This window comes from Lepisosteus platostomus, chromosome 2 (assembly GCF_059453375.1).
Source record: "Lepisosteus platostomus isolate fLepPlt1 chromosome 2, fLepPlt1.hap1, whole genome shotgun sequence".
NCBI lineage: Eukaryota > Metazoa > Chordata > Actinopteri > Semionotiformes > Lepisosteidae > Lepisosteus > Lepisosteus platostomus.
The window spans coordinates 2885333-2901202 of NC_142612.1; the positions used below are offsets into that span (position 1 = coordinate 2885333).

A 15870-nucleotide genomic window follows, 5' to 3' on the forward strand; every position below is an offset into this window, starting at 1 on the left:
GTTTTAAAACCAGTTTGTCCTGTGCAAGGTGAGATGCCTTTGTATTATGCCTGATATTATGCTACCAAGAAGGCCTTTTAAAGATTTCATCTTTGTATGTCCATTTTTCTTAGTTTCACGTGGCAAAAAAACATCCCTCAGTTTGATGGAGTCTGTTGCGTATGCTTAAAAGCGCTGCTTCAGGAAGCGTTTGCTCTTACTACAGGGCAATTTAATGTGCAGTCCCAAATATTTTAACCCTCGTCGTTAGATTTGAAATAAAATAAAAGGAGCCTCACACAGTTTGTCCTCCACTTTTTACTTTTAATTCTTTTATACTGCTTTAGCCTGTCGCCTATCGCTTGGAGTAAAAGAACGATTGTTTTGCATAGATACTTATAGCCCAGCAGCTGCTGGTAACCAAGGCCCCCCTCAAATGATGGGTATGAATATGAACAACAGAGGAGCAATCTCTGGCACTGCATTGGGACCTGGTCCTGCCATGGGGCCAGAGGGAGCACCAAACATGGGAACGCCAATGATACCCGATAACGGAGCCATGGTAACGTATTCATGGAATCATTTGCTTACTGTGATCGTTTTTTTTCCTCCCCCCCCCTCCCCCCCCTCATCGCGGGCGTTTGTACATGAAAGTGTGTGTCCTGGTAGAAGAAGTGTCCACATGGCAGCTTGTTCCTCCTGAAGATCAGGGCTATGAGTGCTCTTAGTGTCCTGATGCAGCACTGAAATGGGATTTCACTTCGGAGGACTGGCGCGGTCCAGGAGATAATGAATGCCATCACAGCTGATCTTTGGCATTTTAAAGCCTTTAAGCTTGAATACAGCATTTCTGTATGTTCTTCAGTAATTCTGTATCCTGGTGTGCTCGGCATACCTCCTCTCATCCAAAATTGTAGCATTAAAACAATTTATATCGTTATTGTTATTCTATTATTCATTTTTGACATTGATTTTTAAAGTCACCATCTTATTGCATTTACTCAGGTGAATCCCTTCTTAAGTTTGCCATGTATTTCAGAAGTGGATTAGGCTTATATGCATTAATCTATAATTGCCTATTTAATGTTTTACTTGCCAGGCTTTAATTTGCCTGTTGTTGGTTTTACCAGTAGCACCCCTCTCCCATAAGAGGCAAATGAGGACCATCTGTGCATTTCACCAGCAAGCCAACCTATCAAGAGTCCATCATTTGATAATGTGTTGCTATTACGAGATCCCCAGTGTTTTACTGTGTGAGAAGAAATATATACAGGAATAACATAAAATTACATTTGTGAAGGGTGTCATTTTAAAAATCAGAAATCACCTGTCACTTGTAGTTGCCCTGATTTCTTGTTCATATACTTTAGGGAACTTCAAAATATTTATACACTTTGGAGTCTTAAAAAAAACTACTTTTATGTACTGTATCTTCATAATAGAGTTGCTTTAACAGCTGTGAAATAGACACCACTAGGCTTTAGGCAGTACAGAAGAACTGTAGGTTTCAGCTGCACATAGTTGGCACAAGTTCTCAAGCAGGAATATGATTTTACTTGCATAGACTCACCGTGTACATCTTCAAGATTAATAATTTATTGCCAGTTACTTAGATGTAAAACATTTCTTGAAGACTATAATCCAGTACTATAGGTTTTTAATTTGAGTTTTTTCTTTGGAAGAATGGCATATTTCTTTGATCTTTTTTATTGTAAGATTCTTTTTACTAAAGCTTGTAAGAACATGTTTGCCATTCTGTTGCCTTATTTCATTGGAATGCGTTCTCTTAACCTTATGTCTTCATAAGACATCTGTACAGCCAAAACTAGTATCCGATCTAGCGATGATTTAAATGGAAATAAAGGGCAAGTTAAAATGCTCAATGATCCTGTGGCTTCAAGACAGGATTACCAATTTTTAGCCCTTGATTTTTTGCACAAGCAGTGCGTAAATATGCTTCATATGTGCGGAGTTCTGTATTCTTAATTACTTAAGAGTTCAGTAAAGCTGTATCCAGCAAAATATTCATTCACACATAAACATTTATGTTCTTGGAAGTTCGGCCTTTCTCAGTTTTAATCTCTTCAGGCATTTTTTTATCTTGCATTTAGTCTGTACTGTTGTATAGTCTTGTAACAATTTTAATGTATAATATTCTTATCAAGTATTACTGGGGTATTCTTTCATATGGCCTGTAAAATCTAAATAGTGATTAGAAATTTTCATAATAGACTGGTGGTAAAAGGCATCAGAGAGGCTGATATAATAATGCTCAAGGTTGCTTTAATGGTTAAAAGTACGTTTCTTCCATAGGCTGAACTGTCACTTCTGTAGTGGTTATTGATATGAAAAAATGAAGCTTCAGTCTGAAAGTTCAGACGCTTTTATCTTGTGCTTTAATGCATTATGCTAAAGATTTAGAGTATATGGATATCATAATGTCCGAAATTAGCCTGGAGACTCTGCCCTTCTAACGCCTTTTCTCCACCTTTATTTTTTTTTTATAATCTATAGTTGGCTGTAGCAGTCTAGATTTTGAGTGCACAGGACATGTCAGGGTTAAAGCTTTTTAACGGTGAAGTTTACAAGCTCTCATTGATCAGCGATTCAAAAATCCAAATAACTAATGAAATGACTCCTCTCTTCCTTCTCATTGTTTGTTCCTGGTACTGCTCGGACTGTCTGCTGACCTTCCCGACGGCAACACTTGGAATATTGGAATGTTTTTTAATCCCGTTATTTTCCTGGCTGTCGTGGCATCCATCGACGGACTGCATGTTCGTTCTCGAACCGAACGCTGTAGCGCAGTGATAGATTCCCGCAAGGTGGCCCCCCGCCCATGGGCTCCCCGCTGGTCAGCAGGCCCGGTGTTGAAGCTCAGCAGGCACCCATGGTTGGTGCTGGGGCTGTGGGGGGCGGGCCTGGGGGGTTTGGGCGGGGGAACCAAGGGGGCAACTTTGATGGACCTAACAAGCGTCGTAGATACTGAGCTTTCCGAGCCCTTAAAGTGCATTCCAGCTTCTCTACAGAGAGTAGACGCCCCTTCAACGTCCGCTAAATGTTACTCGTTTTATTTTGCAGATAGTTTTAGCATTTGTTGTCAGTGTAATTTGCAGCCTGATTTGTAGGTATCATGACTCCTGCGGTGTAGCAGCACAAACATTTCTATTGGCAAGTGATGAATGTGGACATGATTTTGCTGTATCTTGTACAGTTTTACTGGAAATGGAGGAAACAAAAAAAAAAAAAAAGCTTGGCAAGACTTTTAGACTTCCATTATATCGAAATCTAATCATTTGCTGAAGATCCACAGCTGCCTTTGGCTGAGGTGAAGATCTTTTAGAGTTGCTGAAGTCCTAAAAATTGTGAGGAAAGTGACGGTTATTTTCGCAAATGAAATCCTTTATTTTAATTTAAAGCCATGGATATAGCTCTGGACTGCTTTCATCATTTCAGCCCCATGTGACCAGGATGTTTCTTTACTTTGTGATATGTATTTTTTTATTTTGATTTAGTTTTGATCCTAATTGAAAGCTGCATTGGTACCTTGCTGTAGTTAGTGTTTTCAATGTAAAATGCATGCATTTATTTCCTCTAGGGCATCAGTACTTTATCTGTGGACAGTTTTGTTTTTCTTTTCGGTCAACGTTTTGTTCTAGCAATACTTTAACAATAAAATAATTTGAAACACTAGTTGTCTGCAGTTGTACTTGAAAATGTTAATGAAATTCAGTATCGTTATCTCATGTAGATTGCAGTTTGGTATCATCCATACTACTGGGAAGTATTTGATAGATAAAACCTTCTACGTGCTTGTAACTGAAAATTATTTTTGGCACTTGGGTGTGTTTTTCTTTTGAAAATGGCATTGCTTGTACACTGGGAAGAGGATTGGAAAAAAATACAGCTGTCCTTTCTCCTGGCATTTTGTAATTCTGTTCACTCAAAGCTGAATGATTTTCGTTTTTTCATCTTTTATCTTAAGATGATCTTTCTAGTAGTGTTGATGGATCACTGGTGTAAGCTAAAGTAAATACCTGTGAAGCACTGACACAAGGTGAGCATCTAAATCAGTTCTCCTCTCAAACCTTTTTCAATAATGATGGCACCAAGGAAAATCTCTTGGTAATCAAGGAAATAAACGTTTTCTACATAATTGTGCATCCTGTGTACTTTTTAAGTAACTGCGCCAAGTGGAACTCACTGTGGTTACTTGACAGTGGGAAGAAAACATACTTTTAATCCTGGATTATGGATTTTATGTAATACTGAGGGTTGGCTACAATTGTTTTTGTTAAATGTAACGTGTGTATTCCTTCAGTAAAGATAAATAGGTCCTATATAACAGTGTGGGTGTCTCCTGTAACAAAGTTAGGGTTACGGTACTATTTTCAAATATCCTTGAATATCCATGTTTATTACAATATCCCAGCATGACTGAGTCAACAGTTAAGTACCTCATTATTGAATATCTCAATTCAATAGAGTAATTTTTAAATGAATGATTTTTTTTAACTAAGTGATTATATTCCCCACACTAAATAAAAGCTTAGAATGTAATGCCATTTCAACAGATTATTCATCTCATTTGATCTCAAAACCTTTATATTCCTTTATCTATTTTTTCCTGTTGAAATTGTATTGGTATGGTTTTGAAACTTGCTTTCAAATAAGCTTTTTCTCCAAAATATTAAGATTTGTTATAGGGTTTCGGCTAATACATGAAATTAGGAGCAGCAGAATGTCAAAAAATATACTTCCAAACGGATAATGCATTTTCAAATGTTGTAATATGTAAAACCTGGAAAACTGGAAAATAATTTTTTATTTATAATAATAAGATGCTGTCTCTGTGCCATTTTTTACTTGCTTATCCTTGTTACGATGAAAAATAAGTATCATGAATGGTTACACTAGGCCTAAATTAATGGGTGAAGTACAGTGGTATTCAAAATACACACAAGATGCTCTTTAATGTGTGTGTGTGTGGTTGAGGATTAGGAAAGATATTACTAACTGAAATTAATATTGTGTGTGCACTTTCCATTTTCATAATTGTAGTTGTCTTAATCTCCATTTTGCAGTCATCTGTGAGGATATAAAGATCAGTCCTGAAGCAAAGGTTTTGATTATTTCAAATAACCCTTTTCTGCTTTTTGTATTCAATTTCATTGTTTTGTTCATTTACATTTTAAATGTGTCCATTATACTTAAGTTATCTGTAACTATCAGTTTCATGAAAATCAAAGGTCTGCTTAGAGATTTTAATGGTCTTGTAAAGCCATTTTCTATGAGTTATTTAAGTATGTACATGAGTTAATGGATATATTGAGAGACCACAGCAAGACCTTTCACCCAGGAAAACAGAAGATAGTAGGCACTTTATTATAGACTTCCCTTGTTGACATTGTAAAAGCATGTCTAATATGTATTGATGCGGCTTAGTCACGGCTACTTAGGTTGCAAACAGTATACCTGTGTCCCAAATCATTCTTGATGTTTTTAAAAGGTGATTTTCATGCTTTTGTGAAGCTTTTAGTTGAGGATAAAACACCTTTGCTGCAGATGACAAAAGCTTTTAGTCATCAAACTAAACTGTTTTAGGTATTCTTTAGAAATGACTGTCTACAATGCCCGATGTATAATTGTAGTTGTCAGATTATTTTTTAAAGTGAGGTGGTTTTAAAGACCAATTTTTACTAATGAGGTTATGAATTTAAACAAGCACAATAGCTCGATTGCCAACCATGGGCTTCACAGACCCACAAAATAATATCAAGGTTTAAAACTTTAAAAAAAAAAAGAAAAGTCGTATTTATATCCCATTTGTCTTAGTGTCATTTGAACTGGAATGGAAATGGGGTCAAGAATAAAATAAGTAATGCAAGCCTCAGTGCAAATTAAATAAGATATGTCATAACCAAATGCTTATTTTAAAGGCTTGAAAGTTTAAAAAAAAAAACATCTATAATGTCCACATCTAATAAGGACATTGCAAAGGGTCAGTTTGCATACTATGAAAGTTTTTTTCCTTCTAAACACAAAATCATAGAAAACTCAATTACATTGCTCGTCATGCAATTATATTTTAATGTAAAGACCTTGATTCGTTCTGAAAGGTGCTGATTCCCGGTGTTGAGTCTTGGGTTTCATGTGTGACGTGGGTTGACTGAAGTATGTATTGGAACTGAGGCGTTAGATGGCCTTTCCACTGGTACCCCCAGATTTGTGTGGTTTGGGGTGCTTGTATATAAAGTACATACCGTATGCAAACTTACTCCATGCACACACATTTGAAGTTTCTTGAAGCGTAGATTTGTTCAAATCACAGATCACTTCAGCATTAACATTTGCTGAACTAGGTCATAATTTTTTACTGTGATAATTTTAGCAGTCCTGCCTTCTCCTTTTTAATACTGATGAACTACTGTCATAATTTAGTATGGTGTACGTTCGTCTGTGTTACTCAGCTTCATTTTTGTAAGACCCAAACTTATTACAGACCGCAATTCCTGTCTGAAAACAGTAATATTCTGGTTTCGAATTCCTTTTCAACTTCATTATCCATTTACATAAAAATGCAACATCGTTTCGATGACAGTTTAAAGCCAGGTCCTGTCCGTAAATGACAGAAGTAATTTAAAACTTGACAACAGTTTAGGCTCTGAAGAAGGGGCGATACCTGGATTGTGACAGTTCTGGAGCGTGTTTAGCATTCGCAGAAGACCTCTAATGTGTGCCTTATAACAGGAATTGGACCTGTTATATTTTTTGTTTGTTAGTTTATCGGCAGTGGCCCCAATAGTGATACTTGACGCACTTGACCCCAGGTTTTGAATTTTTTTAGTTGCCAGGCCCTTAAAAGCTGCCTGAAGTATGTCTTGGTGGAATTATCATACTGGCAGTTTTGGAATTTTTTCTATGGAGTAAATTTCAAAGCGAGTTGCTTTGTAAGAAACTGCATGCAGGATTGCACAGTCACTTCAGTAATGTTTTTCTTTTCACAAAAGCCGTCTACCCCCTTATTGTTGCATCTGTTTTGAGTTTTAATGAGGTGCTCTTTATGCTTCCTTCAAATTTTCTGATCAGTCTTCCAAAGCACAAATTAGCATTACCTAACATTTAGAGTTCATGTGCATTAAAAAATGCAAAACTGTCCAAATGAAGGCTCTAATGAGTCTCAATAGCACTCAGTAGCTGTATTTTTAAAGGCTGTTGATTCAGCCCAAACTGTTGTTAGGGAGAGCCCATGATGCAGATGCAGACCTGAAGGCGTCACAACCAACATCTCACTGACCTGTAGTCTCTTTGAATTTTTCACTTAGCTGGTTTCTGTGATGGCAGATGTAGTCTCTTATACTATGAAAGGTTTTTTTAGGGCTAATGTTACAGAAAGAAACCGTTCATATCGTTGACCCTGCTAATTGCGAGGGCCGAAAGGAATATGCAGCTGCAGCTTTGGACAAAACAGAATTTGCTAAACCTCAGAAGTCAACAAAGCATCTATTTTGTTCCATATTTTCATTTATGTTTGACCTAAAATGTATTTAGATCTTCATTACAATCTTAATAAAATAATAATATAACCTGATTCAACAACACATTGACTTAAGATATATTTAGATTTAACAGAATGGTCCAAAAATAAATATCCTCATTAGGACTTGTGTACATATTCATTGAATTCCGTGGTTTGTGCTCCCTTCTTGAGCAGCAGTGACTTCCAACTCCAAAGAGACTGATAATTACAGAAAACATGGTTTTTATTACTCTTGGCACAGCTGACCCAAACAGCGATACTCCCACCACCATGCTTGACGGTCATGAGGTTTCTCGGTTGCAAGGCAGTTTGGCCAGAAAGGTCAACATTTGTCTTGTCTGTCCAGAGGACGTTCTTCCAGTCGCCTTGGAAGCTTGTCCAGGTGCTCTTTTGGTGAATTTGAGATGGGCAGATTTAATATGCTCCCATGATCATCATTCCCATTCTGTCTCTACATCAGTTTCTAATGTCTGAAGCATGATCACGATTATTAGCCTCCGCAAGAGAGGCGCGCAGATCCTTAGACCTAGACTTACTCTGGGGCTCCTAGTGATTTCCGAAATGCTTGTCTGCTGTGCGTCTGGAGAGATCCTGGCAGGATGGAAGGACCCTGGGCAGAGTCGATGTGGTCTTGAATATTTCCTGTTTGCAGACTCTTGACAGCGGATGGATGGTACATCAAAGATATTTAGAAATGCTGTTGTAATCCTCTCTAGACTGCAGCACATCAGCTCCTTTTCTGATGTCCTCTGAAATCTTTTATCATGCCATGTTTCTGCTAATTGTATGATGACCAGACTCACAAAGTGACCAATATATGGGACAGGGCTGCCCAAACTCAGTCCTTGTTTATATGTCGCCCAATTTCTAATCGCCTGGCTCCAATTCTTATTTTTGCTACATAAACTGGGGGTTAATTTATTTTTAAAACGTAACCCGTTTTTTTTCCTACTTTGCCATTACGTATCAAAAAGCAATGAATTGGTAACCCTTTTTCGTTTATGAAAAGAGCAGTTTTGATTAAACAAGGATGTGTTGAAAGCTAAAACTAATTTCCATGAATGGATTAGGTTGTTACAAATCTCACAGACAGCACTGTTCGTGGACCTACTCACACCATGTGCGTTACATGTTTTAATGATTTTCCCCTCTAAAATCCAAATCCATATTTCGTTAATAATGTTAAGGTTGTAATTAATATTAATAGCAATTAATATTAATTATGCATTTTGAAGTGTATTAGACTTTTTCACTTGACCATTGTGTCCTACAAAATGTGGTTTTTGTGTTGCATCATATTCACTGCTTCCAATTTCCTGAGGAGCAACACAATGAGTGGCTGTGATATTGGAGCTTCCTTTACTTAGTACATATAGTTATAAAAAGAGAAAATACCAATTAAGACAACCTCTGTGATTCTTATTATCTTATGTGTTTATGCGTTTCGAAATCACTGGATTGACATTTGGAAGCAGATGGTGTTGAAGCAAACAAAACCTTAGATATTATCCCAAAACAGCCACCAGAATAAGTTGCAAGTTATTTTTATTATTCCTCGTTCCCATTGTATTCTACAAAAGCAGGTTTTATTAGCTAGATGACTGTACTGCTAAGGTTAGGAGCCTAAGATACAAAGGGAACATGAAGACTTAAATCCGGTATCCAGTTTCAGATTAAAGATGACTAAACTAGAATGTTGTAAGAGCACAGTATTTTAGATCTGTTGTTTGAGTTGCTTTAGTAATTAAACACACGAGGACTGATTTTTATGCAGCTATTTTTGTTCATCTTTGTATTCTGCAAGATAACTTCTAATGAAGTGCAGAGAAACTTAATATTGGTGTAATTTGTTCAATACAACTCACAGAAGTTACAAACCACAGTTTATTTGTTTCAGTTTATAATGCTTATTGTTCATCATTGTACAGTAACAAGTCAGGTTTTTATTTAAAAACCTTTTCGTACTATATTAAAATTATTTTTCAAAATTTAGTTAGTTTTGAACATTTTGGAAAATTTTCCAGTGGATTCCCTTAGATCTAATTCTTCTCCACCCTCTTGCTTTGACTATTCTGTCAGGTTCTCGTAAGTATTATGCAAGAGTGTAGCAGAGGTGAGGAGAACAAACCCATGTCAAAGTTTGATCCCACATGCTCCACATATTCACTCCCACTGAAATGGAAGACGGAAATGCTACATAATTTCATGTTTCAGTGTTCCGATTTGCCTGAAAGTAACCACAGGTTATAACATCAAGTATATTATGAGACATGCACATGTTCTTGAGCAGCATTGCTGAAAGCCTGCTCTCTTGGGACCTCAATAAAGAGCAGCAGCGCTATACCCGTTATCAATCTGGAGTTGGGATTTCACCAGAAGTGTTTATTTCTTAAATGAGTTCTGCACTTGACGTTCTCAGTGACAGTGGACAACAGCAGATTCCTAGTACACATGATGAAAGTAAGCCTTTATGTGCCAAGTGTGTACTTGAGAAAAAAAAACATGCTGTGCATTCAGTGTTTCTCATCATAATTTTAATGGCACTATTTTATTCATCACTGATAAAATAGCGTACCAGTTTACTTAAAACAAACAGTTTTGTTTTTTTACAACGTTTTGACTTTTTTCTCAAATGTTAAATGACCAGTGCTGTTGCAATTACTGACCTATTTTTGTTTGCTTTATAAAGGCAAACACTAGTTTTTACTACACCAGTCTATCAAAATACCCCCCCCCCCTCTTGGGCCCTTATTACTTGGGCTTTATTTAAAAATAAAATGCATTTAGACCGTGACAAGAACAGTGGGTAGCCATATGGTTGTTGGGTGCTTAGTCCTTTTCAAGTCCACAGTTTAATACTGTGCCAGGTGAGGTGCAGAAGTTCTTTGTCCCAAAAGGGGAGTGGACACATCAAAAGGTAAGAATGTATTCGGTCTGAAACTTTCACACTTAGACCAGAGACTGCTGCCACTCCAGAGCTTCATTGATTTTCAGTGGTCTTGTTTTAGAGGTACAGTCTCAGAGGTAATGGAGAGAGACATGTAAAAATGCACTGAATGCATGACAAGCATGTAGTGAGAAACATGTTTCCTCAACAGATGGAGTAGATTTTCTTCTGTGAACAAAACTGTCCCCTTCATACTGAACTTGTAACCATATGGAATGCCTGGGGGGGGAAGGGTTCACAGTTGTTCATTTACAGGGGCTTTTTATAGCACATTGAACAATGTTTAGGTATGAATAGGTTTTTCCTCTCCATGTAGTTTTGCGATTTACCGATAACTTGCTTTTGCAATTAAGCAAGATGTTTGTGTTTTTTTCTTTCTTCTATTGCCTTTTGTTTCCGAACATACATTTGAGAGCAGCTTGCTGTCCTGTAGTCTTGAGCTTGCACGTGCTGTGAGTGGGCTGATACTTGGTGGCGATGCTGAGGTGTGGCGGATGCCTCCCCAGCCTCCCTTGGAAACTGATAAAGACACCCAAGGGAGGAGAAACTAAAAAAGTTACAAATGTTTGATGGGGACCATGCATGCCTGATATGGGGAAAAAAACAAGCCTTTCCCCTACTAAACTAAATTGGGGAAAAAAGAAGCGCCCCATCCACTATCCCCAGAAATTTAAAAACACTAGAGGAACGCCCCATAAAGGAAAACAGAGGTTCCGCAAATCTGTCATTGGCATCCCACCTTATGACATTATTTTGTCAAGCTTAATGCTGCCCCCTGTTAGATGGGTGAATGCTGGTATCGTCACTGTAAAGGCTGCATGAAATACCTTGTTGCATGGTTCTGCCTAACCCTGTGACGGGGAAGTGTATTTGAATGGTGTCTGTTGTTTTGCTTGCATGGATTAAATATCTCTTTTCAGGTATGGGACATACCCAGTGAGAGGGTAAAGGATGAAGATCCTGTGAGACATTGTCCGCTTGATTAGTATGTTAGGAAATTTATTGACGGGTGTTGATTTTCCTCAGCATTTTAGCTTTTATTTTAATCATTAGCCACTCTCTTTGTGACGTTTAAACCTAGCACCACTCCTTATATTTCTGTGAATAAATGGGTATTTGTTGGGAAGAACAGTTAAAATATTTGACTGTTACTCACTTTTGGTAGTTACTTTATACAGTACAGCCTGGCATGCTGTCTTACTGACAGCACCCCACTTCACCCATTCCCAGTTCTTGGGTTTGTCATTGATGTGCAGGCACTGATCAAGTCTGCACGGTCTCTTATTGTACACAATTAGAATTTAACATTTTACACAAACATTCTTACCTTTCATTTTGCATTTGCGGCACTGAATTGTGAAAATTCTCATTTTCCATTCATTTACTTTCATCTTGCCTAGGTGTCGAAGGTTGCACATGTTTTCTGATCTATACAAGGATTAAAAGTTCAAATATTACTAAAAAGTTGAAAATGCTTTTTGCATTGAATATATAAGTGTTTGCATTTCATGATCTCCCATATACTAGTTTCCACTGTTCACTTATGTATATGTGTCCGTTAATGTGTTGTCCAAGTACAACCAACACAAGTGGTAATGCTATTAGACTGCTAAATTTACATTTCTAGACTAATAAAGATGATTCAATATTATTAAAGGTTTTTGAAGTTAATGAGTCCTATCTGAAAAAAGGTCTGCTGCTTATTTGAATCATATTGATCAGATGTTTTCTCTGAACCTTCTTCCAGCCCTTTAAGACTGACTTTCTTTGTTGCTTGGCTTTCATTATTCTTTAAGAGGGGATCTACCGATGTATGAGGCGATTCATCTTTTTCCTGCAGGCTGCTTAGAAGCTTCAAATATTACTATCTCATTATATCAGAGTCAAGGCTATAAATAGCTTTGACAAATGGCTCTTTCATAGTGGGCTTAAATGCATTTTAATTAATGTAGTTAAAAGAAAGGGATGTTTTCAACTTCAATTTTCTGAGAATAAAGTCCTGGTATGTAGTAAGCCATTTTAGACACCCATGTATCTATTCCCTCTTATCCCATGCTGAAACTTTGCTTAGCCTCAAACCCTTACTTTATTCTGTACTATTAATTCCAGTACCCTACTGTTTTTAATTGTGTGTGACTGTAGTTTTATTATTTTTTAAAGTATTCTTGGATTTATTTATAGCAGTAACTAAGAACTGACGTTCAGAACTCAGGATGTCAGATAGGAACTTTAGTAGAAGTAAGGTGTTTGCATCAGATTTTGAAGAATCACCAGAGAAAGAAGCAGATGACGGTTATTCTGATTCTGAAATATGTTCTCATCATGAATTCATATTACTGTTTGCATTTACCTTTCCTTAATAGCTGGAGCGATAACAGTTTAATCATGTCACACAGTCAGATATTTTGTAAGAGTCATGTTATTAGGAACTAATTCTTTAGAATTCTTGCTAAAATATAGAGGTATATTTTAAAAACAAAAGTATCTGGAGATTATCAAATAGTTTTAGTTAGAAAAATATTCTTAGTCTCTATGTAGATGTGCTTTCAAATTGAAGAAAACCTGCAGTGCCAATCAACAGTTCATCCAGAGGGATTTCCTTCTTCCAGGTGAGTGTATAACCAAGGTGTTGGCTAACAGTTTTTCAGACTTGTGTTGAAACATTTGATTAAGCAGGCTCTTTTTGTTCTAATTAAAGTGGAAACAAAACGTCTTTGATAATTTTAAAATGCCAAAAATGTGCAGCACTTGCATATTTTTATTTTTAAGAATCATATGTTTCATATACTAGTCTATTTGCCTTAGAAATTCAGCATTGTAGCTTGAATTCTGATAAGTAGTTGCTTGGCAAGACTGTGACTACTTTATTACAGTGAAGAGAAAATTGTTTTCAATTTTCAAATTAAGCATATGAAACATAATGCAATCAACAATTACCAGCCATGGTGAGGAAGGAAAGCTTAGGGGTGGAGTGGTGGCTCTGTGGCTCAGGATCTGTGCCTCTAGCTGGAAGGTTGCCGGTTCGAATCCCGCAGCCGGCAGAGGAATCCTACTCCGTTGGGCCCCTGAGCCCCAGCTGCTCCAGGGGCGCCGTATAAATGGCTGACCCTGCGCTCTGACCCCCAGCTTCTCTCTGTGTCTGTGTGTCTCATGGAGAGCAAGCTGGGGTATGAGAAAAGACAAATTCCTAATGCAAGAAATTGTATATGGCTAATAAAGTGATCTCATCTTATCATAGACCCATTCTTCTGGCTGGTCAATATTCGTATATTCAGAAGTATCTCAATAACTCTTATACCAAATAGAATGTCAGTTTTCCATGCTGCGATGTAGCAGATGGTGTGTTAATATGAGGTTTGTGCTTAAACACTAGGATAATCCATCAGACACGTTTCACTGTGTATCCCAACGCACTACATGTTATGTGTTCTAACTGGAGCAATGGGTAGACATCTCATTGACATGAAAATCAAAATGATGAAAAGATACTGAGGAAACTAAAGCAGAAATGTTATATATGCAACATGTCCTTGGCTTTTTTGTTAATTTCAATAGGTGATTTTTGGTTAAAAAAAGTCTGCACAGTTTGTAAATATTAATAAAGCAGTGTGGTTTTTGTTACCTTCATGCTCTGATCTGATTGAGTGACACTAAATAAAACATGAGAAGTCAAATACACTTATTACAAAGCAATCATGTCAAAATAATTATAAAATGAGTTTTGTTATTCAAGTGTTAAAGTGTTGCTCTCCTTAAAAAAGAACATAACCAGCATTTTAGTATCATAATGTGAAACCGAAAGTTTTTATGCATTGAAAAGGGAGTTGCTGAAAAAAAAGTTCCAAAATTATCTTTTCACGTACTGGGGGAACACGATCTCAGTTTATGGTTACTTGGATCAAGAAATATCCAGAAATCTGAATTTAGCAGTGGCTGCACAGTGACAAATGGACTAATATGCACTAAATAGATGGAATTGTTATGAGGTATGAGTGGATATCTCTGCACATGAGCTCTCGTTTAAAATGCAACATTTGAATATCTGAATGACGTTGTACGGTATATTCCATCAGAGGTGACTGCATCTGCAATGAGAGAAGTGCACCGTCACTGAAGAGAGATGGAGTATGAGCAAGTGGTGTTGGCAAGGGTTAGATTAAGTGGGGTGTTTTTAGGAGCAGTAATTTGTGGGCGTTCAGAACAAGATGTTCTTCTGTTCATGTGCAGCCACAGGTGACCACAGCAGCGTTGCAGGGGGCTGTCACAGTACCATTTGGGAGCTGTTTCATCACAAACAAGCAGTAAATTGTGTTCCTATACAGCCGGAGCATGGAAACAGACTGCAAGACAAATGCAGGTGCAGCTTGTGGTCTGCAGCCACTGGACATGCCCTAACGTGAAGAAATGTCACGACCCTTCTTGTCAGTGTGCCTCTGACTGCTCCAGCCTTCAGTGCAAGGTTTGATTGAGTGGGTGCTATGGCATATTCTTGTGTGTGTTATGACGGGTTGGTTGATTTCACTGATGACAAAACTAGAAGTGGATTAGAGAGTGAGTCAACCTACTCCGAGTACATGTAGGAAGTTGTCCAAACTTCAGACTAATTCCTCCAAAGTTCAGAAATAATTTCACAGCTGGCCCCCGTACTAAGATATGATGGGAGGAGAATTATTAAACCTGGCCAGCCATCCCGGTGTTCATCACTGTCTTGGGCTGCTGCTTGAGATGCTGTTCCGAAGACTTTGTATGAGGTGGACAGGCTTAATTAGAGAATTGTGTTGCATGCTATTTTAACTTCCCAGCGAGAATTGTTAAAATTGCAATGCTTCATCAAATCAATATTTCGTATGCTTTTACAATTTGAGAGTGCATATTTCATGCTTAAGAAAGGGACCTTTCTGTAACCTGACCATTAATAAGATGGCTAGTAGTAACCCGTGGTGTTTAAACGTGAAGTCCCGCAGCACCAAGGTGCTGAAGAGGAAAATTAACTTGGGTAGTAAGTCAGGTGTAAAGTGATGTTGGTATTTCTAGCTTTTGCTGTGTGTTTGGAAGCACAGTGAAACATGGCACACATGATCCAGGTTCTAGGAGAACCGAATATGACTGAGTTGCAGACTGTTTTGCCGTTGAATATGTAGCCAGCAGCAAAGTCAGTTTTTAATGTGCTGCAGCTGTCGCACGTTGAAAGAAGAGGATTAGTTTAACAAATTGAGGGGCTTTAGGCTTGTTTAGTTGCCTTGGATATGATGGCTAAGGAAAATTCAGCATTTGTTCTATTACTTTATATCTAATGATCTTGGCCTTAGCTTTGTAGACGCTGTCCTAGACAATCGGGTGCAGAGAGCTGAGTTAAGAGTTAAAAGCAGGTTGCAATTCCCATTTCCAAAGAACTACTTGAGAG

The 15870-nt window shown here is 37.6% G+C and overlaps 1 protein-coding gene across 9 annotated transcripts in view; it reads left to right on the forward strand.

The window, feature by feature from the left end:
• The window catches only part of pspc1 (paraspeckle component 1), a 50889-nt gene that overhangs the window by 25398 nt on the left and 9621 nt on the right, over positions 1 to 15870 (forward strand). For 6 of the 9 annotated variants that reach the window (XR_015941208.1, XR_015941211.1, XR_015941209.1 and 3 more), the window contains exon 8: positions 372 to 541. The exons of 1 other annotated variant lie outside the window; for it this stretch is intronic. Coding sequence is in view for 3 of the 8 variants with exons in the window: in XM_088645465.1 (XP_088501591.1) it covers positions 372 to 541 (170 nt within the window). In the remaining 5 variants the exon portion in view is untranslated. Of the gene's footprint in view, positions 1 to 371; positions 542 to 2782; positions 3673 to 15870 lie in introns of those variants that run through there. 2 more of the 9 variants (XM_088645446.1, XM_088645456.1) reach the window with 1 other exon arrangement.